General features: G+C 33.6%; 5 protein-coding genes across 5 annotated transcripts; 3 read left to right on the top strand and 2 right to left on the bottom strand.

Moving 5' to 3' along the window:
• Positions 1-12811: 12811 nt before the first annotated feature.
• Positions 12812-13340, top strand: K444DRAFT_640857 (4A/4B type thioredoxin-like protein; the record flags this gene model as incomplete). The annotated part of the gene is made up of 4 exons (XM_024884538.1): positions 12812-12953; positions 13001-13056; positions 13125-13263; positions 13315-13340. The coding sequence occupies 4 exons, from the start codon at positions 12812-12814 to the stop codon at positions 13338-13340; spliced, it is 363 nt and encodes a 120-aa protein (XP_024741500.1).
• Positions 13341-14245: 905 nt separating this feature from the next.
• On the top strand, positions 14246-15646 carry K444DRAFT_625843 (glycoside hydrolase family 5 protein; the record flags this gene model as incomplete). Its single annotated transcript, XM_024882573.1, has 5 exons — positions 14246-14286; positions 14401-14535; positions 14594-14667; positions 14714-15038; positions 15214-15646. The coding sequence occupies 5 exons, from the start codon at positions 14246-14248 to the stop codon at positions 15644-15646; spliced, it is 1008 nt and encodes a 335-aa protein (XP_024741499.1).
• Positions 15647-16108: 462 nt separating this feature from the next.
• Positions 16109-17510, top strand: K444DRAFT_520772 (thiolase; the record flags this gene model as incomplete). The annotated part of the gene is made up of 4 exons (XM_024874071.1): positions 16109-16176; positions 16225-16405; positions 16458-17034; positions 17083-17510. 4 exons carry the CDS (start codon positions 16109-16111, stop codon positions 17508-17510), a joined length of 1254 nt encoding a protein of 417 aa, XP_024741498.1.
• A 132-nt stretch (positions 17511-17642) lies between these two features.
• Positions 17643-20069, bottom strand: K444DRAFT_288991 (uncharacterized protein). Its single transcript, XM_024871638.1, has one exon. The coding sequence runs from the start codon at positions 19610-19612 to the stop codon at positions 17930-17932; it is 1683 nt and encodes a 560-aa protein (XP_024741497.1). The 5' UTR covers positions 19613-20069; the 3' UTR covers positions 17643-17929.
• Positions 20070-21684, bottom strand: K444DRAFT_288990 (uncharacterized protein). The gene has a single exon (XM_024871637.1). It carries the CDS (start codon positions 21541-21543, stop codon positions 20527-20529), a length of 1017 nt encoding a protein of 338 aa, XP_024741496.1. The 5' UTR covers positions 21544-21684; the 3' UTR covers positions 20070-20526.
• Positions 21685-22672: the final 988 nt, after the last annotated feature.

Raw genomic sequence — 22672 nt, 5'->3', positions numbered from 1 at the left:
AACTATTTGTCTATAGGCTGTGGATCAAGTTTCCTGGTACAGGAGCCAGTGGTTGCAAGCTCTAGAATGGAGTAATTAATAGGTTTCCACGAGTGCTTTTCCGCTCTTGTTTCCTTATAAGGGCACGAGTATTCGTTAGATCTTCTAGTAAGAGAGGCAAAGATCCCAAGTAAAAAGTGTTCGTTTTGCTGAATTAAGGCCTCAAAGATCCTTCCGTATTACTCGAGTATATGAATAGGCTCTCCAAGTACATTGGCCTCAATTACTAGAGTAAGTTACTATACTCCCCAAGTAGGTAGAAACTTGGTAGCTACTACTTGAAGGAAATCCTTAATTGCCAGGAACCCTTCGACTTCCGTAACTCGGTAGGTTTGAGCTTGCGCGAGAGCTTGGTACTAATTATTAATTCAGGTCTTGGGAGCTTCTGAACCTATTCTGCTACGGTCCAGAATTCTCTTATAATCTTCCCTTACTTGTTCTCGTATATTGTCCTCCGATAGCTGGAATTTATTGCAAAGAGCTCGTATAATATTCTAAAAAGAGAGCCTCTACTAGAAAACAAGTAACTCAAGGTATAGTACAAGTAAAGCAGGTTCTACCGTACAGTATACCCAATCCCAGATATTCTAATATCGAGAGCTTTGCACTAACCAATTCGACTGCTTGACAGTATACTCCTTAAGCCTGAACGAGTACTCCTCCTTAATATTATTAAAACGAGCCGGGCAAGGTACTCTTGGTCGTACTCTCTTCTCAGCTTCCGGCCTTCCATCCGCATCTCATATTGCCAAAGGAGTATTTCGCTCGATATTTAATTGCTTAATTATTTGATTAATTATAAGAGAGGGGGGGAGGCTCTACGGAGAGCAGGTAAGAAGCTTCTGAAGTATCGGGATTAATAAGGTGCCATATATTGCGAAAGGTGGAATTGATTTTAAGTTCTATATACTACTTAGAAAAGCTTCTGCGATTAGTAAGGCATATATTAGAGACTAGTAAAACTGCCATTCTAAAGAGAGGAATAAAGAATAAGAAAACCAGGTGAAACGTATTCTTTTAGTAGTTCCGACCGTAGTAAGAGTAACCGCAATTACTAGAACGCTTACTAATTACTAATAGAGGTATATAGCTAGTACTCCGGGCCTATAACTATTACAGAAAGCAAGGAATAGTAATTTGCATAAATGGTTATCTAATTAAAAGAAGCTCTAAAGAGAGCCTCTGGATCTAGCTAAATAAAAGGGGTTACTAAATAAGTAAAGCTAAGCTCCCTAATACCTATATTTATATAATAATATATAATACTAGAAATAACTAGTAATTTATATAAGTCTAATAAATTAGAATAATCTAATATTAAGTCTTCTATAATAGGGCTATTATAGAGAGCTCTTAATTTTTCTTTTTCTATTCTTATTATTAATAAACTAATAATAATAAGAATTAAATTAGAATATAAATATTTATTACTATTTGCTTTTTTCTTTAATCTAGAATTTAGTCTAGAAGGAAAGAAATAAGTATAATAGTTACTATTAGGTTTTAATAAGCTTTCCTTAATAATATAATTTTTTAAGTTAATATATAATTTATTTAAAGAAAAACCATTAAATATTTCTATATCTTTATTATTATATTTAATAGACTCTTTATAATTACCTATTAATAAACAATTTAAGTATATATTATTTAAATTCTTTAATTTATTTTTTAGATTAACTAGTCCTAAATTGATTTCTTTAAGAGAATTCTCTTTAATAAAGCTTAATTATTTAGTTTTCCTAATTTTATTAAATATAAAGCTAATTCTTTATTAGAATTACACTTTATATAATTTGAATTATTATCTAAAAAGATATTAATAACTTTTCTTAAATATTTAGTTTCTTTTAATAATTTATTAATATAAGCTTTATCTAATTCTTTAAATTCTAATATATTATTTATATTATTCTCTTCTAGATTAAGGTTCTTATAAGTACTATTATAATTAAATTTAATATTACTTAATATATAAGAATAACCTTTATTTTTAATTCGACTAGATTCTTATAAATAATTTAATAAACTATATAAAGAAGTTATATATAAAGTAAATATAATTATATTAAAGTCTATTTCTAGTTCTAAAATACTAGTAATTAATAATATTAAACTTTTATTATTTAATTCTAAAAAGATATTTAATATTTTTTCTTTATTAGAATTATTAGAATAATAAAAATCTATATTAAGTAATTTATTTAAGGCTAAGCCCTTTTTAGTACTATTAATAAAAATTAAAGCTTTATTAGTAGAGTTTAATTCTTTAGATTTAAAAATAGATATAATATTTAATATATTCTTTTCTTCTTTAAGTTTTAAATTATTATATATAATATTATAACTAATATTATTTTAAATATTAGAACTTCTTATTATTATATTATTTTTAGATTCTAAAAATAATTCTTTATTTAATATATTTAATAAAGAATTAAATAAAGTAGTACTTATAAATATTAAAGGCATTTTAAACTTTAATAAAGAATTAATATATTTTAATATAGGTGTTATATAGCAACTATATACTAGTAGTCACGTGCAGGCTCACGTGACTATACTCCTGTATTTAAGCTTTGGCCACTTGTACCACACCTCTCTTTCCTCTAAATCTATTTATATATTATTATTATAATATAATAATAACGTTTTATTATAATAATAGATCTAAAATTTAATTCTAATAATAAAATATAAATTTTATCTAAATATATTCTTATTTCTATATTATCTTTAATTAATAAATTAATATAAGTATTAAAATTATTATTTAAAATACTATTTATATTATATATAATTAATTCTAAAGAAATATAATTAATATTATCTAATATAATATCTTCTAAAATATAAGCTTCTAATTTTCTTTCTTTAGCTCTTTTATATAGATTTTCTTTTAAACTAACTCTAGAAATTAGAATTATATTAATTATATTTTTATTTATAAAAGTAAATAAAAGAAATAATAAAGATTTACTAAAACCTGTTTTATTAATATAAGTTATATAAAGAGCTTTATTATTAATACTAAGTCTAATACCTTAGTTATATAAGTATCTTTAAAGATATTATTAGTATTATTAAAAAAAAAACTTATAAATAGTTTTCTAATTTTAAATTATTAGAGCTTTTTAAAGAACTTAAAATATTATTTATAAAATTACTAGTATTATTAAAAGAAATATTAAATATTTTAGAATATAATATTATTTTAGCTAAATTAATATTAATTTCTAAGTTATTTAAAGTATATTTATTTATATTAAAATATTTAAAGTAATCTAAATATAATTTAAGAGATTTATTATATATTTCTTTAATAATATTAAGGCTTAAATTTAGATTTCGAGAATAATTTAAACTTTTTATTTTAGAAGATCTATTAACTAATATATTTTATTATATTATAATTTATTAAATATCTATAAGAATTAATAGAAAGTTCTTTTCTAAAATAAAAATAAAATATTTTAAATAAAGTATTACTTAAATTAATACTACTAATAGAAATTCCCTTATTTTCTAATAAGTAAAGACTTATATCTTTAAGTTTTAAATATTCTAATAAATATTCCGAACAAGTTTTAGGATATATGTGGGCCACATATAATTTTTCGTACGGGCTATAAATGCGGCCGCTAATATAGTTTTAAGACCCGAATAGTATATAGATCTGTTTTTTTATAATGGCCCTTTATTAAAGAAGCTAGTAAGGGGAATTAATAGAAAAATAGCAGGGACTTTAAACCCCGTTTTCTCCTTTAGATTTAGTTAGGGTATTATAAAGTTATAGAATACGAAAGTGAGAATAAGTTTTAATAGGATTATAATTAAAATATATTAAAAAGTTAATTTTTAATACCCGAATAGTATATATATCTGTTTTTTAGTATTAGCGCATTATTAAGAAAGCTAGTAAGGGGGATTTATAAAGAATTAGTAGGGGCTATAAATGCTGTTCTTTTTTTTTAAATATAATAGTTATATTCTAAAGTTATATAGGTTTTAAATAAGAATTTATAAATTCTTGAATTTTACTAAAGAAATTAGCTATACTTGTAAGGCCCGATTACATGCGATACTAGCCGAGCTTACTATAAAAGCGGCCTTAAAATAGAATTTTACTTAAAAAAATATAAGTTATTTAATAGGCTTATAAAAGACATATAAATTAAAATAACTAGATTAGTCTTATATACTATATAATAAGGGCTATTAAGCAAGTCACTTTTTATAAGTATTAAATTAGTAATTCTTTTTTAATTTATTTTACAAGAATTAAAAAAAGTAAAATCCGAAGTTTTTTAATAATAGAGGAATTTGAATATTAAATTTAATAATAATAAGAATAAATTAACCTATATAGGGTATGGGAATTCTAAAAATAATTTTTTTATATAAATTAAATTAATAAGAATTTTAAAATTAAAATAATATTTTTTATATTATATAAAAATTAGTATTTTTAATAAAGGACTTAATAAAATATAAAAATTTGTATTTTTTAAAATAATCTTAATTAAAATCTCCTATTAAACTAATAGAACAAATAAATAAAAAAATCTATAGAAATTAGAAAGCTAGAATAAATACTATTTTTATACTATTATTAGATTATTAGTAAAATAATATAAAAATAGTATTTATTTTAGCTTTCTTTATTTACTATTATAAATCGGGATTATTACTAAAGTATATGCCTTTATTATTAGCCTATATTAGTACTAGGCTACTATAATTATAGTTTTGGTATTTTCAGATTTCTTATAATATTTCTAGTTTATAGATTACTATTATATATTATTAATAATATATTTATATTATAAATAAAGTTATTAAAAAGTATATAAGGAAACTTATATAAATTAATATTAGTAGGCAATAGCAAAAATAAATAATAAGACTTCTAATTTTGCAAATTATACTAGTTTAATCTTATTTAATAAAAAGATTTAAGTATTATTTTTATTAAATTTTCCTCTGGCTTTTAGCTCTATTTATTATAATTCTTCTACTTTACTAAATACTACTTCTTTCTTTTCCGGTATTTTATATTAAGGATTTCTTTAATTTTATAATAGTTATTTTCTCTAAAATATATTAGCTAATATATTAGCTTATAATTATATTTATTAGTATTTAATATCTTGAATTCTAAATAGATTACTGAAATTACTAGATATATATAGCTTAAATTCGCTAGTAATTACAGTTTATAGGCCAGCTTTTTAATTCTTTCTAATACCGGAAAAGTTTCTATTTAATTAGAAAGAAAACATTTGCCTTTAAAATTCGGTATTCGAATTTTTTAATTTTATATATTATTTTTAAATATATCTTACTATTAACTAATATATTTATTAACTAGTAATAAGTATTAAAATTCAGTTTTATTTTAGTCTGGGCTATTTTAATAGTATTAGAAACTTTCTGGTAAATCTTTATCTAATACTAAATAAATTCCTCTATTTCTAGTATTTTAGAATAAAGAAAAAAGGCTAATCTAATTAGTATTCTATAGAGAAGTTCTATAGAATTCTTGTTACTAGTAAAGTATAATAAATAATTAAAGGCAAATTCCGTTTCCGGTAACTAGTCTTTCTAGTCTATATTCTTATTAGTATTTAATAATAAATAATAAATAATAATTTTTATTTACTAATTAAATCTCTCGAATTATTTATTTACTAATAAATAATATATAGCTATTATAACTAGCTGTATTTTTAATAAACGGAAAAGCTTTTATTAGAAACTACTTATAAATTTCTTATTTTTATTAGAGATTATTACTACTAGTACTTTCTAGAAATAATATATTTATTTCTTTATTATTTATATTAACTTTTCAAATATTAGATAAATATATTTTATAAACTTATTTATTATAATAAAAAGTATATTAAAACTGCTTTTAAATATTAGTAATTCTATAATAAAATTAATATAAATTATAGCTAGTAATATAAAAAATACTTATATTAGATTTAGGCTATTAAATATTTTATATTATATTAGCTTTAATACCTTATAAATAAAGTAATAGCTAATATAATTCTCGATTTCTTTTATTATTTATAGAAAATAGATACTATAATAAAAAAGCTTATATAACTTTTTTTTTCTAATATATATATTTATTATATAATTACTAATAAGTATTTTTGGAAATATATAATTATTTATATATATTTTCTAAATTCCTTAAATATATAAGCTTTATTTACTTATTAATATAATAGTTTAAAAGTATTATTTTAATTTTATTAATAATCTCAAATAGTAATTTTTTTAATCTTTTAATTAAATAATTATAAATCTTCTTTAAGTACTTATTAGTAGCAAGATTCTTTATAATATCTTTTAATAGCTTATTATTTATATTTACTATATTTACTATAAAAGAGAAATCATTTATTAATTTTAGTAATATTTTACTTTATTTTACTTCTTTATTAGCTTTCTTTTTTAATAATAATCTAGAAATCATAAATAGCTTTAATAAGCTATTTATATTAAATAAGTCTTTTCTAGTTAATATATAATATTTATTATTAGCTAGTATTTATTTAAAAACAATTTCTAATATATAAGACAAATACTTTTACTATCCAAAATAGCTATATTTATAAGCCTCTTTATAGTTTAATAATTAGTAATAATAGTTATTTAATTATTATTTAAATAGTAAATAAGCTTAGAGATTATTTATACTAAGTATTTAATCTCTAATTTAGTAGCGAAATAGTTCTTTTTATATTTAAATAGTATTCTAAATAGAAAAAGAATAAGATACTTAATATTATTAGTATTAACTTAATATAATACTATTTTATATTTCTTTTTTTTAGAATTATTAATATATAAAATAAAGGGTTTTATAAAATCCGGTAGTTTAAATATTATTATTAAATATAGTTTCTCTTTAAATCTGTTTTATATAGCCTTATATTTATTATTTATATAGAATAGTTCTTTTTTAATTATTATTTAGTATTTCTTTTTAATTATTTTTTTTTGATATTTTCTGAAAACCCGAAGGTTTTAATACTTTTAAAAATTCTATAATTCTAGTATAATTTAATATAAACTTTTAGTAATAGCTAAAGAAAGCCAGGCTATATTTCAAGTCTATTAAATTAGTAAAATAGTTAAGATTCCGAATTATTACTACTTTTTCTTTTATAATACTTAGCCTCAAATAATTCACTTAATATTCTAAAGCCTTAATTAATAGTTATATTTAGTAATATTTAACTAAAGAAAGAATTATATCCAAAAACTTTAATAGGCTTAAAATATTCTTTAAATCTATTAAATATATAATAATATTTACTAATATAATAAATATATTATTAATATAGATTACTACTAACTTCTATAAATATTTCTATAAAAGAAATTCTATTTAGTATTATATAAAACCAAAAGAATTAATTAGGCCTATTATAGTAATTATTAATTATTTATAATAAAATATAATAAAACTTGTTTTCTATTAGTTTTTTAGGCTAATAGGTTATTAAAAGAATAACTTTATTAAATTAGCTAATAAAAATATTAATTTTCTTTCTAGAGCTATAAGAATATTATTTTAATATAATAATAAATAAATATTAGAATATAGATATAAATTAACTTTTTATAAATTAATTATTATTTATAGCTTATTACCTTTTTAAATAATAAATACTAGTAAAAATATTATAGATAATTATTTTAATAATATAATTTCTATTTATTTATTAGTATATAATAGATTTAAAACATTATTAATTACTTTTTTATTATATATAAATAAGTTATAAATATATTATTTGAGTTCTAATATATTTTCTTTATTTCTAAAAGAAATTAATATTATTATTCTATTATTAAAATTATTTAGACCCGAGTAGAAAAGCCTGAAATAATACTTTAAAACTTATAAAACTTTCTATTAATAATTCTTTCTCTAATAATTAGAAATATTAGCCTTATCTAAATTCATTTTTCTCTTTTTAAAGTTTACTATAAATAGCAAATTCTATTAAAACTAGTAGCCGGAATTATTATTTACTAAATTCAAATTAACTAGCTTATTTAAATATTAATAAGTAATAATATATTAAGTTATTATATTAAAAAGATTACTTTTATTAATTCTAAAAAACAAGTCTTTAAAATTATTATAAGATATAAATTCAGTTATATTTCGAATTAGGCCCTATATTACTAAAAAAAAATATAATATTTAAAAATTATTAATAATATTATATAATATAAACCTGAATTTGGGCTTAAATAAATATTCTTCTTTTTTACTATTTATATTAAATATATATTCGAATAAAATAATCTTTATTTCTATTATAAAAACTTATATATTCTTATATATTTCCTTATTATTAATAGAAATAGAAATATAGCCCAGATTTATTTATATTATATTATAATATTTTTATTTATAACTAATAATAATAGTTGCCTCTATTAGAATAAGAATATTTAGGCCTATAATTATTAATATTAGTAACTAATTAATTATATAAACCTCTTTTTCTAATAATATTAAATAGCTAATTATATCTGGAAATTGAAATTTATATCTAATAAATTCCGAGATTACAAGTCTATTATTAATATTTATTAAATAAATAATACTATTACAGATATATTACGTATACGAATAGTTATATAATATATACTATACTTTTATATAATATAATAGCTAATAAGGCTTCTAATCTTATTATTATATCTTTTAGTCTAATTACTTATATAATAAAGCTATTTCCCTATATATATATCTATTAGTCTAAATAACTCGTAATAAATATAACCTTTAGATATTTTCTATAATAAAATATTAGAGAAATATACCTTATATATAGCTCGAGTTATTAATAAAATAGAGAAATATAAATCTATTTTAATATAAACTTAACTAGTATTAAACTAGTATATTACTATTACTAGCTAATAGGCTTAAAAGTTTAAACCCGGAATAAAAACTTTATATATATTACTATAAGACTTTATTTCTATATTATTAATAAGAAATAAAACTATTTTAATTATATTAGAGCCTATATATTTATTAATTATTACTAAAGAAATATATCTATTAAAGCTATTATCTTATATATTATTTAGTAAAAAAGACTAGTTTAATTTATTATTTTCTATATCTTTTACTATTATCTAATATTTAGCTCTATTTATATCTTTTATAAATACTTTATATTTATATTACAAAAAGTAGAATTATTTCTGTAATTAATTTATTATATAATATATATCTTTTAGTTTTATTTTTATTTATAATAATTTATATATTTCTTAATCTAAAATTACTATAGAAAAATAAATTATAAATATAGCCTTATTATTAATTAGTAAGAAAATAATAAAATAAGTTTATTTATTTAATAGATATTTATTAAAAAGTAATAGAATTATAACTAATAAAAATTCGAGAAATAGAATTAAAGTAATAGAAGCTAAAACAAATAATTAATTAATAATATTTATAATAATAAATACTATTTTAAGTATTAGTAAAATTATTAAAAGAATATTTAATATTTATTATTAAATTATAATTACTAATTAATAATTCGAAATACTATTTCCTGGTTATTAAAAATTATATTAGCTTTTATAATAATTATTAAATAATTCTATTATTTAATATATAATATATAACTATTTATCTATTATTTATTTCTTATTATTCTTACTAGTACTTTTAAACTTTATATTATAATCTATAAAAAAAGCTTTTATTTCAAACTATTAGCCCTTTATTAGTACTAGATAATTAGAATATTTAAAGTCTAGATATTAATCTTTATAATATTAATAAAAACATTTTAAGGCAGATAATTTATTTTAGTAAGCTTTATTATAGGGAACTATTATCTTTTTCTTATTATTTGAAATATTACTAAGTTTCTTTTAAATAAAACCAATATTAAATATATAACTAAAAGCTTCTATAATTTGTTTTGCTTTATTCTTTATTAGAATAGGCTTATAAAAATAAAAGATACCTTAATTAAAATTCTGAATTTTACTATATTATTCGAATAAATTTAATACTAGTAACCAGAAATAATTTGTTTTAATTAGCTTCTTTATTACAAATTCCTTATTATAAAGGCATATATAAAAGACTTTAAGGCAGTTTCGGCTATAAGAAAGATTAATAAATATTATAAAAATAAGATTAAGGCCTTTCTAGATCTTTTCTATTATTTTTTCTTTATTAAAAATTAGTATATCTTTTAAAAGGCTAATTTTCTTTATAAAATATATTCTAATATTATTACTAGATAATAGTAAATATATATATTTATTTATTTTCTCTTATATAGAAAAGTAATTAAATATAAATTATAAGCTTAATTACTATATTTATTTAATATTATTCTATTTTATTCTATTTTTAACTAGTACTAATAGTTCTATATATTAAATAATAGAATTCTTTTAAAAGCAGAATAATAAAATAAATAGAACCTATATATTAATATATTTAATAAATAGAGAAATTAAAGTTACTAAGTCTTTTAGATTAAAGAATATAATATTATTAGCTTTTAAGTTTGCCTTTAACCTATATTCTAAAAATATTAGCTTATTTCTAGTAATACCTTTATTTATTTAATAGTTTAGTAATAGGTAATAACTATTAAAGGCTAAATAATAATCTGGAAATTCCTGAGGCTATTAATAAATATCTTAATAAAAGTAGCTATTAAATAAAGGGCCCGAATATCTTATATTTCCGGGAAATTATTTATAGTACTTCTTTTTAATATAAGCCCTTAAATTCGGCTATTACCGGAAGTTATTCTGGAATTTAACTTGTTTTTAGTAATAGTTATTAATATTCGAAATATAAAAACCTTGTTTTTTAATTAAGTATATTATAAAAAGCCTATAGTTATTATTTTTAAAGATCTAAAACCAATTATATATCTTTTCTTTAATAGTTTATAATAGGCTTATAGGGCCGGTATATTATTAAATAATAAATTATAAGAACTTTTTATTATAGAATTCTTATTTAGCCAAATTTATTAAAGTTAAATCAAATTCTTTATAATATATCTCAAGATTCTTTTCTATTATTAATATATAGTATATATTAATTTGTTTTTATTCTTTTATTATAACAGGTTTATTAATCTTGGGCAAGTATAATATTCTAGTATTATTAGCCTTTAGTAACTTTATAAGCAAAATAATATCTCTCTTATATACTTTCTTGAAATACTTAATTCAATTCTCTAAAATAATACTCTTTTATAGCTAATAATATATAGGTCTTATATTTGGTTCTTTTTTCTTATTCTGCTATATAGGGCCAGAATAGTTGCTATTAAGGGGCAAGCAATACTAGAAGCCCTCTGAGGCAAGTATATTAGTTAAAGATACTATTTCTATATCTATAAATAAGAATAAAGGTATAAGACTAGTAATAAATAATAATTATAGTAATAGTTACTTAAAGAAATCCGAGGCTAGTGGGTTATAAGAGCTCGACTAATCGGATTTATTTATAGAAGTTAATAGCAAATATATCTACCTAACTATTAGTAAATACTAGAGATATATAAGAAACAAGTTCCTGATAGAATTATAGAAGCTTTTAATAAAATTACAAAAGGTCTCAATAGAATTATAGAACTAATTAATAGATATAATAGAGTCGGGAAGTATAGTATAGTTACCGACCAAAGTAATGTCTGCAATTACCGGCAAATGCCGAAAACGAATTTAAAAGTTATTTGCTATCGAGAAGAATTAATTTATTACCCTCTACCAAAATGTTTAACCTGAATTTCGATAAAAAAGCGGAAGCGTCTAATAAAAGCGGAAGTATCTGGATAGAGTAAATGGGTAGATGCCGTAGTCTTTCTGTCTTTATTTGATACGATTAACGAGACACACTTCTCCGGCCCGGGGGTTCCGAAAAATCGTTTAAAGCATTACTACCAATCTGTTACGGGAGAGACCTCCCTAATCCTTATAAATGGCGAAAGCCAAGAGAGGGGCAAAAAGATGATCTATTCTTCTATGGGGAGTAGCTAGCTAAGTAGCCCTTCTCTAGCGTCGGCTGCTGACGTAATAGTCAGCCATATCCTTCTATGCCAATCGAGACTCTAAAAACTATAAACTTCAGGATACTCAAGCCATATTGTTTATTAGTAGTCGAGACCTTTAAAAATTTAATGCGAGTCGAGCTGATATTGTTAGACTTGAAGGCGCGAGGATTCAGGAGGTGAATACTTTTTCAGGGGTTGCAGGACCAACAGCGAAGGTGGTCTTTGCCGGCTGCAAGATTATACAAAACCATTGATGACATTTTGGTTCTTTGTAGAAAGGTGAGAAGAGAAGATAACAAGCATCGTGAGGTGTCAAGACAATCGATTTTAGGCTCTGTACCAAAAATCAAGGTCTTATCGCACGTCGTCATATAAGGTTATCACGTGAAGTGGAGTTGCAAACAGACCTTCGTTGCTTGGACGCAAGTCTGTTCGGACTTTAAGAGGGTGGTACAAGCAGGATAGGTGAATGTCGACTTCGTGAACCCCTTTCTTCTTTTTCACTGAGAGCATACCACTTTGGAAAGCTGTTGGTTGGAGGTAAACTTCCGGAGATCACGTGGTAGTGGACGCTAGCCACCCCGCCAAAATTTTGAGTCGGTGCAAGATCGCTGCCTTCCAACATCAACAACGCATCTTTCCATAACCGTCTCGCCACCTCGAAAACGAACACCATGGGTTCCGTCGTACTCCCCCATCTTGTTACCGGCTGGCATGTCGACCAGGCGATCATGTCCGAGGACGAGCGACTGGTCATCATTCGCTTCGGTCGTAATTGGGATCCCGATTGCATGCGGCAAGATGAAGTCCTCTATCGTCAGTATTCCTCTCCCCAGATCTTCTACTCCTGCTAACTTGACAAGGAATCGCCGACCGTGTTAAGAACTTCGCCGTCATCTACGTGTGCGACCTCGACCAAGTTCCCGACTTTAAGCAGATGTATGACTCTATGATCCCGTCACCCTCATGTTTTTCTTCCGCAACAAGCACATGATGTGCGATTTCGGGACCGGCAACAATAACAAGTTGAACTGGGTGCTGGGGGACAAGCAAGAGTTGATTGATATCATCGAGACTATCTACCGTGGAGCGAAGAAGGGTCGCGGTTTGGTTGTCAGTCCGAAGGGTGAGTTGAACTTCTGCCCTCCGTCTGGAACGGAAGGCTGACGATGTGCAGATTACTCCACCAGATACCGATACTAGACAGATGCCTCGGCGGCTGCAGATCGACTTATCAAGTATGTTGACGATACACAGGACTGATGGCAGGGCGTTTACCGGGGCGTCATGGCGGATGGTCAGAGCCTTGAGAAATTATGGAGCCAAAGGGTTGGTCTCACACAATGAATTCTTTTCTTGAACCTGAAGATACTAATGCTGATGAAGAATGTGACGCGGACGATATTGAAAGGTGTGTGGATCTGTGACTTTCTTCCCCACTGGTTACACTTCCTTCCATTCATTACCCCCTTCCAAGGCGATACCCGTGGCCAGATGGCTGGGGCTTGTTGATTTGACTCACGCAATGTGTTGCGTTCTTCTGGTCTACTCTGTCAGATCCAGGATGCCCAACCCTTTGGCTTAAGCTAGCTCGAGCTTGCTATATGACTTTCGGAAAGTCGGTCCAAAGCACTTCCCAGTCGAGAACAAGCTGTCTCGAGGGGAATATCCGTTCGGCAAGCTCCGGTCCTGCAACGAAAGTTTCTGCACGGCTCCTCGTAGCTTTTTTTCTAAAATAAAAAGTAAAAAAAGTTAATGTCTTACTGTTTTGGGAACTCAATGACCAATAACCCAAGGTTCCGAAACGTATCCCCTCGATGTGCAGGATACAATATATAATGTATAAAATCGTACTCAAGGTCCCGGGATCTTGAAGTTAGATTGCGGAGAACCCGTTTTTTATTTTGGTACTTTTTCTATTCAAACAACGGAGGCTTAGGGTCCGCCTTGGATAAATGTTTCTCCAAAGCCCCTGTCTATACCTGTGGCTAGTTAATTACATCACTTTAAATTCCGAATGTCTATCAATCTAGGCTCTACGGTAGGGCTCTTTGCTAGCATGATGATTTGTTCACTATTCGTCGACGGCCCGAGAATCCTGGCTCGCCATGGCAAGACCACTTTCAAAGGATCATATCTTGCCCGAGGGGTAAACTATATACGAGTTAATAGAAAAGCCTTATCCTATGCAATTGATATCGTGACGTGGGTGCCACAATGACGAAGTTCTCGACGCTCTCTTTCATCTCTACGGTGTTTATAGTTTCTGCACTCGCATTGCCATCTCTTTTGCCCGCATCGCCCTCGACCAACCAGCACCCTTCTACCCCATCGGAACTTCCAATGGAACGAATGCAAATGTCTCTAGCGGGTTGTTCGAGATCGATGGGACAGTGGGGTATTTCGCAGGTTTTGGCTCTAAATCCCGGTTGCTGCTATTGCTGAAATTATCCCAGGAAACAACGCGTGGTGGCTGGCACATTTGAGCAACAACTCGGATGTCGACATTGCTCTCAAAGGAGTTGCTGCTGTAAGTTCTCTGATATCTTCAGTCGACAGGTTCTAACATAATGCAGACCGGATACAAAATTCTTCGAGTTTGGGCATTCGGTATGTCAACACCATGCCAAATGCTTCAACACCAGATCCAAGTAAAGTCTACTTCCAGCTCCTGAACACGACCGGGTCATACCTCAACTTCGGCCCTGGTGGGTTAGAAAGACTCCACTACGTTGTATCCGCGGCTGAGAAATTCGGCGTCAAGCTGGTCTCGCCTTTCATAAACAACTGCGGCGGGATGACTGCATATGGTAAGGCATTTGGTAACAATGCTACTACGTTCTACCCGAGTACTGCAGCTCAAACAGCTTACAAAACCTACGTGAAGACAGTCGTCACTCGGTATGCAACATCTTCTGCGACCTTTGCCTGCGAACTTGGCAACGAGCCAAGATGCAGGGACTGCGCCACCTCTGTGGTCACAAATTGGGCAACTGAAAATCTCGCAATATATAAAGAGCACCGACCCCAGGCATAAGGTTACCCTTGGGGACGAAGGTTAGCTTGCCCCAAGTAGTTGGAGCGGAGATGGTTCCTACGCATACAGCGACCGAAATGGCTTTGACTTTGTAGCCAACTTGAACATCAGTACCCTGGACAACGGCGTTTTCCACATATATCCGAATTCTCGGCGATATAATTACACCTGCGGAGTACTGTGGATCCAGGTACACGATGCAATCGGCAAGGTTGCTAGGAAGCCAGTTATTCTAGAGGAATACGGGACGCCTCTCCCGAAGAATCATACTGAGACCGAGGCGCCGTGGCAGGATGCTGTGCTGAAGAGTGGTTTAGCTGCTGATCGGATCTGGCAGTTTGGGAGCTATAGCTTGAGTGTGACTGGTGCGAATCTTGGGACCGTGAACTCGATTTACTCTAACCAGACGGAGAATCAGACTTTGGGTGAGGATCATGCCATGAAAATGCTGAACAAAGGAGTGAATCAGTAGGTAGTATTCCAGTTGAAACGCAATTCCGACGGTTACGGTCAATTGGATATGATATGATATGTTAAACTTCCAACCCAGCAGACATTGAGAGCTGCAAGAAGTATTCGAAATAAAGCATCGCGACGTTCCCCTCCCTGCCCTCCAGTGTCAATAAAACACAGAAAAACCAAGACACAACTTGTACGCCTTGGCATGGCAACACTGCATGGAAGTCAGCCAGCTAGGTTAGCATGCTCTTCGAACTTAGTAGAAGGGAAGGAAAGTCGACTTCGGATCTGTTGTCTGAATAACCAAGGTCCGAGTCACGTGGCACGCCCAGTCGGCTCTCGGTCAATTCTGGAGCCTCGGCATTTCCCCACACTAATCAAGAGCGTCCGGCAACCTCTCGACTTTGGGGGTTCAAAAACCACCACTCCTGTCCGTCACCACCAGCTCTCCTCTACTTTCCCAATCCTTTTCCTAATGGCAGGCGAAAGACTCAGCTCCATCCTCAAGCACATCACTCCCGGCTCGTCGGGGTTGTCTTCAATGTAAGAACGCCTGTATATTATTCTAGCACTGTTAACACTTATTGTCAGCACATCCAAGAATGCGGACGACGTCGTGATTACTCTCGCGATCCGAACCCCACTTACCAAGGCCTTCAAGGGAGGATTTAAAAATACTGAGCTAGATTATCTCGTCTACTCGTTGCTCAAGAAGGTCGTCGAGAAGTCGAGAATCGACCCCCAACTCGTCGAGGACATCTGCTGCGGCAATGTGCGTCTTCCCCAGATCTGCCAATTTCATTTACTAATACCTTGGTGTGCAGGTCTCGGACGGCAAAGGTGCATACAAACTCCGAGCTGCTGCCCTTGCAGCTGGCTTCCCGAACACCACCGCAGCCTCTACCGTAAACCGATTCTGCTCCTCCGGTCTCAAAGCTACACAAGACATCGCCAACCAGATTGCCTCTGGTAGCATCGAGATTGGCGTTGCAATGGGTGCAGAAATTATGTCCGTTGGTGGCGATCGTCTCGAGAAGCCCTTCCATCCCGAAATCCTCCAGAACCAAGAATCCGCAGACTGCATGCAGCCGATGGGCCAGACATCCGAGAACGTGGGCAACGACTTTAATATCTCAAGGGAGAAGCAGGATCGATATGCCGCGGAGAGTTACCACCGTGCGGAAGTAGCACAAAAGGCTGGCTGGTTTGACGACGAGATTGTCCCCATTGTTGCCGAGGTTAAGGATCCGAAGACTGGGGAAGTGAAGAAAGTGACTTTGACCAAAGATGATGGGCCACGATGGGGTACTACGTTCGAGGGTTTGAGCAAGATCCGTCCTGCATTCCCTGATTTTGGCGACAAGTCGACTGGAGGCAACTCTTCTCAAGTTACTGATGGTGGTATGTTTTTACCTTGCTCAAGACTGAATGCTCGCTAACGTCCCGCAGCTGCCGCGGTTCTTTTGATGAAACGATCCAAGGCCATTCAACTTGGTCAACCAATTCTCGCCAAGTACGTTGGTGCCACCGTTGCCGGTCTTGCACCGCGCATCATGGGAATTGGCCCTTCTATCGCCATTCCCAAACTCCTTACAAAGTTCAACATCACAGTCAACGACTGCGACGTTATTGAAGTCAACGAGGCATTTGCTTCCATGGCTGTTTACTGCAAGGATGTTTTGAAGTTGCCATATGAGAAGATGAATCCCCGTGGTGGAGCCATTGCTCTTGGTCATCCGCTGGGTGCTACGGGCGCGAGACAGATTGTCACGGGTTTGAGTGAGTGCAGGAGGCAGAAGAAGAAAATTTTGTTGACAAGTATGTGTATTGGTACTGGGCAGGGAATGGCGGGGCTGTTTGTTAATGAGCAGTTGTGATTGATGAGTGTTGGGATGGTACAACAAATTTAAAATTTGAATTTATACTTCAAACGTTTTCGATCCACCTTTTTATGTATAGTTGTTCCAGCAACTGCTGCACTTCCGCAACTCGAAATTTACACAAGCTCAGGAATGGTATCGTAGCTTAAATTCAAACACTTATAGATAGACTCGCAATCGCTATCTCTCAATATCAAATCTACACTTCTCAACCAAGTCCCCACCCGCTCTCAACCTGGCCCTCCACCCCTCAGACCAAAGCCACGCCATCTTGAATTCTCCCTGAGCCTTCACCTTCAAGCGCCTCCCCTTTCCATCTCAAAACCGGGCCCAACACTCACCACATTCGTAACCTTTATCGCCCCTCTCCCTATCCTCACATCCGGTGCAGTCAGCCCCCTGTCACCCGAGTGTGGTCAATACCCATCCACCTCCCCCGTATTCCTAAGCAACGGCTCCTTCTCCTTCACACTCGCGCGCCGATTCGGGTTATGCATACTGTCTTCAAGCCCACCCGAACCCACGAGCTTTGAGAGTCCATCCAAGAAAAAGGTGCTGTTTCTCTGTCTCACTGGCTCCTCGCCTCTGCCCTCATAGCCCAACCTCTTTCCTTTTGTGGGTGTACCGGCTGCTGGGGGAGTGAAGACTGGACTCGGTGGTATGCCATCTCCGTCTAGACTCTTGGGGGTAAGGTCATCGTGGCCTGCGGAGCTGAGTATCAAGGATGTCGGTCGAGAGGGGTTTCTGCGTGGTGGGGAGGGAAAGCCTTTGTTTACTGTGAACAGACTTGAGAGAGGGCGAGTTGGTGCGGGAGGCGATGGGGACTGCGATGCTGATTCGAAGAGCGACTTTGTTTTCTGGAAGAATGAATTACTTGGTATCGGCAGGGACGAGACTGGAGTTCGCGCTGCTACCATTGTGCGATCTGTGGGGCGTCGTGGGATTCGAGATTGTGTTGGAGAGTACTGTGCTTGCGACTCCGATTCATGGTGCGTGCGTGTTGCTGAGACGGGGGGGTCGTACGGTCGACTTTCTGAGAATTCCGATGCTTGAGATGTGTCTAAAGAGGAGAGTCGGGGCCTCTTCGCTGGCACAGATGGCGGTGGGATGCTGCTTTGGGTGCTGAATCGAGGAGGATCGGCTCCGGCGGAATAACTGAATCTATTTCGCGGTGACCTCAGGTTCACTGAGCTCGCTTTGGGGCTGATATAGTTGGGGTATGTCTGGGTGTTGTATGGATCGAACTCTCCATGCAAAGGAGAAGCTTGGAGCTTCAACTCTTGATTCAGTTCAGTGGGGTCAGAACCTTCTAGGGCACTGTTATCGTGCCACGAAGATCGAATGTTTGGCCGTTCATGGGGATCTTCGACGAAAGGGCTTGAAGCTGTCTCCGATGGGGTCGTTGGCGTCGAGGCATCATCGGACTGTGCATACGATTCGAGCGAAGGAATGGTATCAGCGGTATGAGTACGAATATGCGATCCAGTATCGGGCTCTTGTGGTTGGAAAGGTCCTGCGGGCTCAATTGTCCCAGGCGTATAGTACTCGCCAGGTCTCGCTGGAGAGTATTCGGAAACTGAGTGGTTATCATCGGTTTGATAGTGCGATGAAGAAGATTCCTGGTTTGCAAGTCGTTTCAGTAATGATAAGTTTGGTCTAATCGTATCAACGAGAGATACAAAGAAAGCTCGAGTTTCGGTGTGATCTTGGGTTTCTTCTTTCTTACGCCCGTCTCTTTGAGCATCTCGAGTATGCTCAGGTGATTGGACTGTAGGCTCCTGAGACGTATCATGGCCATGTCCATGCGCTTCTGGGTGGTTTTTCTCTGCCTCTTCCTCATCGGAATCTTCAAACAAGTCGCCCGCTCCAAGAACCGTAGCAGGGGATTCTGCGAGGCTGCTATGATGCTCCTCTTGAATGAAGTGTCGAGGTGTGCTCGGTGCGAAGTCGAAAGTACTGGACTTACGCGTTGGACTGACTAGTCTTTCATCTTGGATTTCCCGTTCGGCCAGTTCCGGTTTCTGATGGTTACTGTTTTGGAAGGGCAAATTTTTTTTCCATGTTATCTTCTTGGTTGTGATCAGGTTGAGTTGCAGCATGCGGAGTCATGTCACCTGAAGCGTAGTCGCCCAACCCATCATGTTCTTGATCTTCCGGCTCCATAAAAGACCCATCCGCTGTCGGGTGTATATCACCTGCATGTTCGACGTGGGCTGAGCTGGCGTGAGAGAATTGGGGCTTCGATGACTCGGTCGGCGTTAAATTACTTGACTGGGACTCGGAATGGTCTTGCTCCGCTTCACGAGTTGTCGAGTCCTCGGCTGGATGTTGATGCGCCTTGCCATGATCGTGCACTTGCTCATGCGGGGCATTGTGTGGCTCGATTTCCGGATGATCGACAGTCTCAGAGCCCGAGTCAATGTCTCTTTCCTTAACACGGATTGGGTTGCTTTCTTCGTCTCCTGTTGCGTGACTAGTCTTGTGGCTTTCAACTCTCTCAACTAGAGCTGAATGAACGTCATTGGAACTTTGCTGATCTTCGTTGCCATTCGTATCTGGGACCTCGTTTGCAGAATCTTGAGCAGTGTCCTCAGCTTTGCCTGCAACATCTACCGTGTGCCCCGAGTCGTCAAGTTCTTTGTCAATATCTGAGAGGTGTGGAATTTCATCACCGTGTTCCCTGTTGAATACTGGAGAAGGATTGTCAGAGCTTGTTGATTGCTCGGTTTTGGGATCTTCTTCCTGCTCAATCTGCTTGTCATAGCTTGTCCAAAGGTTGTCTTTAGGGGCTTTGTGGCCCTCTTGGAGTGAGTACTGTGAGTCGACATATTGGGGTTCGGGCTCTTCTGCAATGCTAATATCCTTGTCTCGAGGCGGAGACCTCGAAAGCCAACTCGACTCACTGGGGTTCCCTGGGGCTGGAGTCGTAGCATGTCTTTCTTTCTCCCACCATGCAACCGCTGGGAGAGCAGGCGACGAATGATCGGGAGCTTCATCATCCATTTCAGAGTTCTCATCTGGTAGCGACGTTTCGTTTTCTTTCCGCATGCGCCTCGGTGTCTTGCAACTTTTCCAACTTTGGGCCGCCTTCTGGAACCTCTTGATGTAGCTCAACAGGAACATAAGATTCCTCGTCTGGTATTGATTGTTCTTCAACAAGAAGGTCGGCGTCTGAAGTCGAAAGGCTCGGTTTCTCGTTGGCATGCTCTTTAACTTCGTCCAGATGCTCCTTTACCGAGTCGACTTTCGGCTCATGCTCTGCAGTTTCATTTGGATGTGTCGGCTTTTGTGTTGCATGCTCAGCTTCATGCTCCGACGCTTCCTCAATATTACGTCCGTCTATTGCAGCTTCACTATATCTATTATTTTGGGTAGTCTCGGGGATTTCGGCCAAAGATACATTCTCATCATCGGCCCCTTGAACTTGGGTGTCTTCCGATACTGCTAGATACCCTTTCTCCGAGGCATCAACACCCTTTCCCTCAGCAAATGAGTCTGTTGAAATAAAAGTTGGGGTGGTTCCCTGAGTTTCTGGCACGTAACTGTTAACTTCGATGTTCTCCTCAACCTCGCGTCCAGCTGCTTCGGTAGACGGGTTATCGTGGGTTGTTTCAACTGGTTCGATATTCAAGACTTCTGGGCTTGATGCCTCGTAGTCATCGGGAGTAGCGTGAACCTCTTCAGGTGGTTTCGTCTCGGGTTCGGGCCGAACATCTCTTGCCTCACTCGCGGTTTCCCTTTCCAAGGGAGCGAGGTTTGTTTCCGACGGCATCTCTCCACCCCCAGTTTGAGAACGGTTTGTTTCGACGGAAACAGGCTCTTCCGCAACTGAGTTGGTATCAATGGCGTGGATTTCTGGATGAGTCGGCCCGTCTTCAGTTTTTAAATGGTCCGATTCATCGCCATTTTGAGCTTCATGAGTGTGGACTTCGGGGCGTGGCTTTTGGAAATCTGGTATCGCTTCAGCAGTGTCCGCTGTATTGGATTCCGATTCTGGAGGCATGCTCAGCATTTGTTCTAACCGCCTCATCTGCTCCCGATGTTTGCTCAAGTTCTGTCCCGGACGCGGCCGATGTTTCTCTCGGCTCCCTGATCACCTGCCCTTCGGTTGACTTTTCAGCACCCGCGGGCTTTTTTTCGGCCCGCCCGTTCGTCTCCGTGTTTTCAGTGACATTCGATTCTGCGCTGGCATCAGAGACAGCAACGTTCGAATCTTCCGGGGAATGGCCATACTCCGCCTTTGGATCGATCGGTGTTTCCATTGCTTCGTCGACCGCTGGTTTTGCAACCTCTTTTGGAGCACCAACAATTTTGTTTCTGCTTCAGAAGGTATGTCCATGGATTCGTTCACAGCAGGAGCTGCTCCTATAAACGTATTCGATATATCCTTCTGTTCGCCCCGCAGCGTCTTCGCTCGACCCCTAAATGTAATCGTCGGAATGACAGTCGGCGTATTAAGAGCCGCATCGATCTGGGCATTGATAGCCTGTTCCCCTTAGCACTCATACCTCCTACTAAGCTAGCTTCACATACCTTCCGCTTCTCATCCAACTCCATCAACACCCGCTTCCCCTCCTCAACTTCCCTCTCCATCTCATCCTCCAATCTTTCGAGCTCCGCCTCAACCTTCTCCTGCAAGCTCCTCTCCGTATCGAATCTCTCCCGCTCTCGTTTATCATCCTCTTCTTTCTGCAGTCTTACCCTTTCTTCCTCTGCTTACTGGAATTTGGCCTGTCGTTTCTCATCCTCCATCTTCCGCCTCGCAATCAACTCCTCATATCCCCTCTGTCTCTGCGCTTCCAGCTCCTCCTCTTCCCTCTCCCTCTGTTCCGCCAGCTTTTGTGCCTCTCTCTCTCTCTCTCTCTCTCTCTGTGAAGCTAGTTCTTTCAGCGCATTCTCGTGCGCAGTTTGTAGCACTGTAATCTTGATCTCGCGTTCAGTGGACAGCCGCTCGAGCTCGGCGTCGTGAGAGGCGGTGTGAGAGGGATTGGATACATTGGTCGATGCTGTCGATGTTGGAATGTAGCTTGACGACGAGGTCTGCTACTGCTGTGCTGGGATTCTCCCACATTCTGTCTTGTCCCCTTCTCTACCGTGTGGTGAGTTGTATGCGGGATCTTCGGATCTTCGTGTAAAATCTAGATCCAGATAAGTACTCT

Source organism: Hyaloscypha bicolor, assembly GCF_002865645.1.
Source record: "Hyaloscypha bicolor E unplaced genomic scaffold K444scaffold_19, whole genome shotgun sequence".
In the NCBI taxonomy this organism is placed as follows: domain Eukaryota; kingdom Fungi; phylum Ascomycota; class Leotiomycetes; order Helotiales; family Hyaloscyphaceae; genus Hyaloscypha; species Hyaloscypha bicolor.
The sequence above is the reverse complement of the archived record's forward strand: the minus strand, read 5'-3'. Positions and strand labels throughout refer to the sequence as shown.

Excerpts from the sequence above, each read along its gene's own strand:
- K444DRAFT_288991 (XM_024871638.1), bottom strand. The coding sequence starts at position 19,612 with ATGCTGCAACTCAACCTGATCACAACCAAGAAGATAACATGGAAAAAA.
- K444DRAFT_288990 (XM_024871637.1), bottom strand. The coding sequence starts at position 21,543 with ATGAGGCGGTTAGAACAAATGCTGAGCATGCCTCCAGAATCGGAATCC.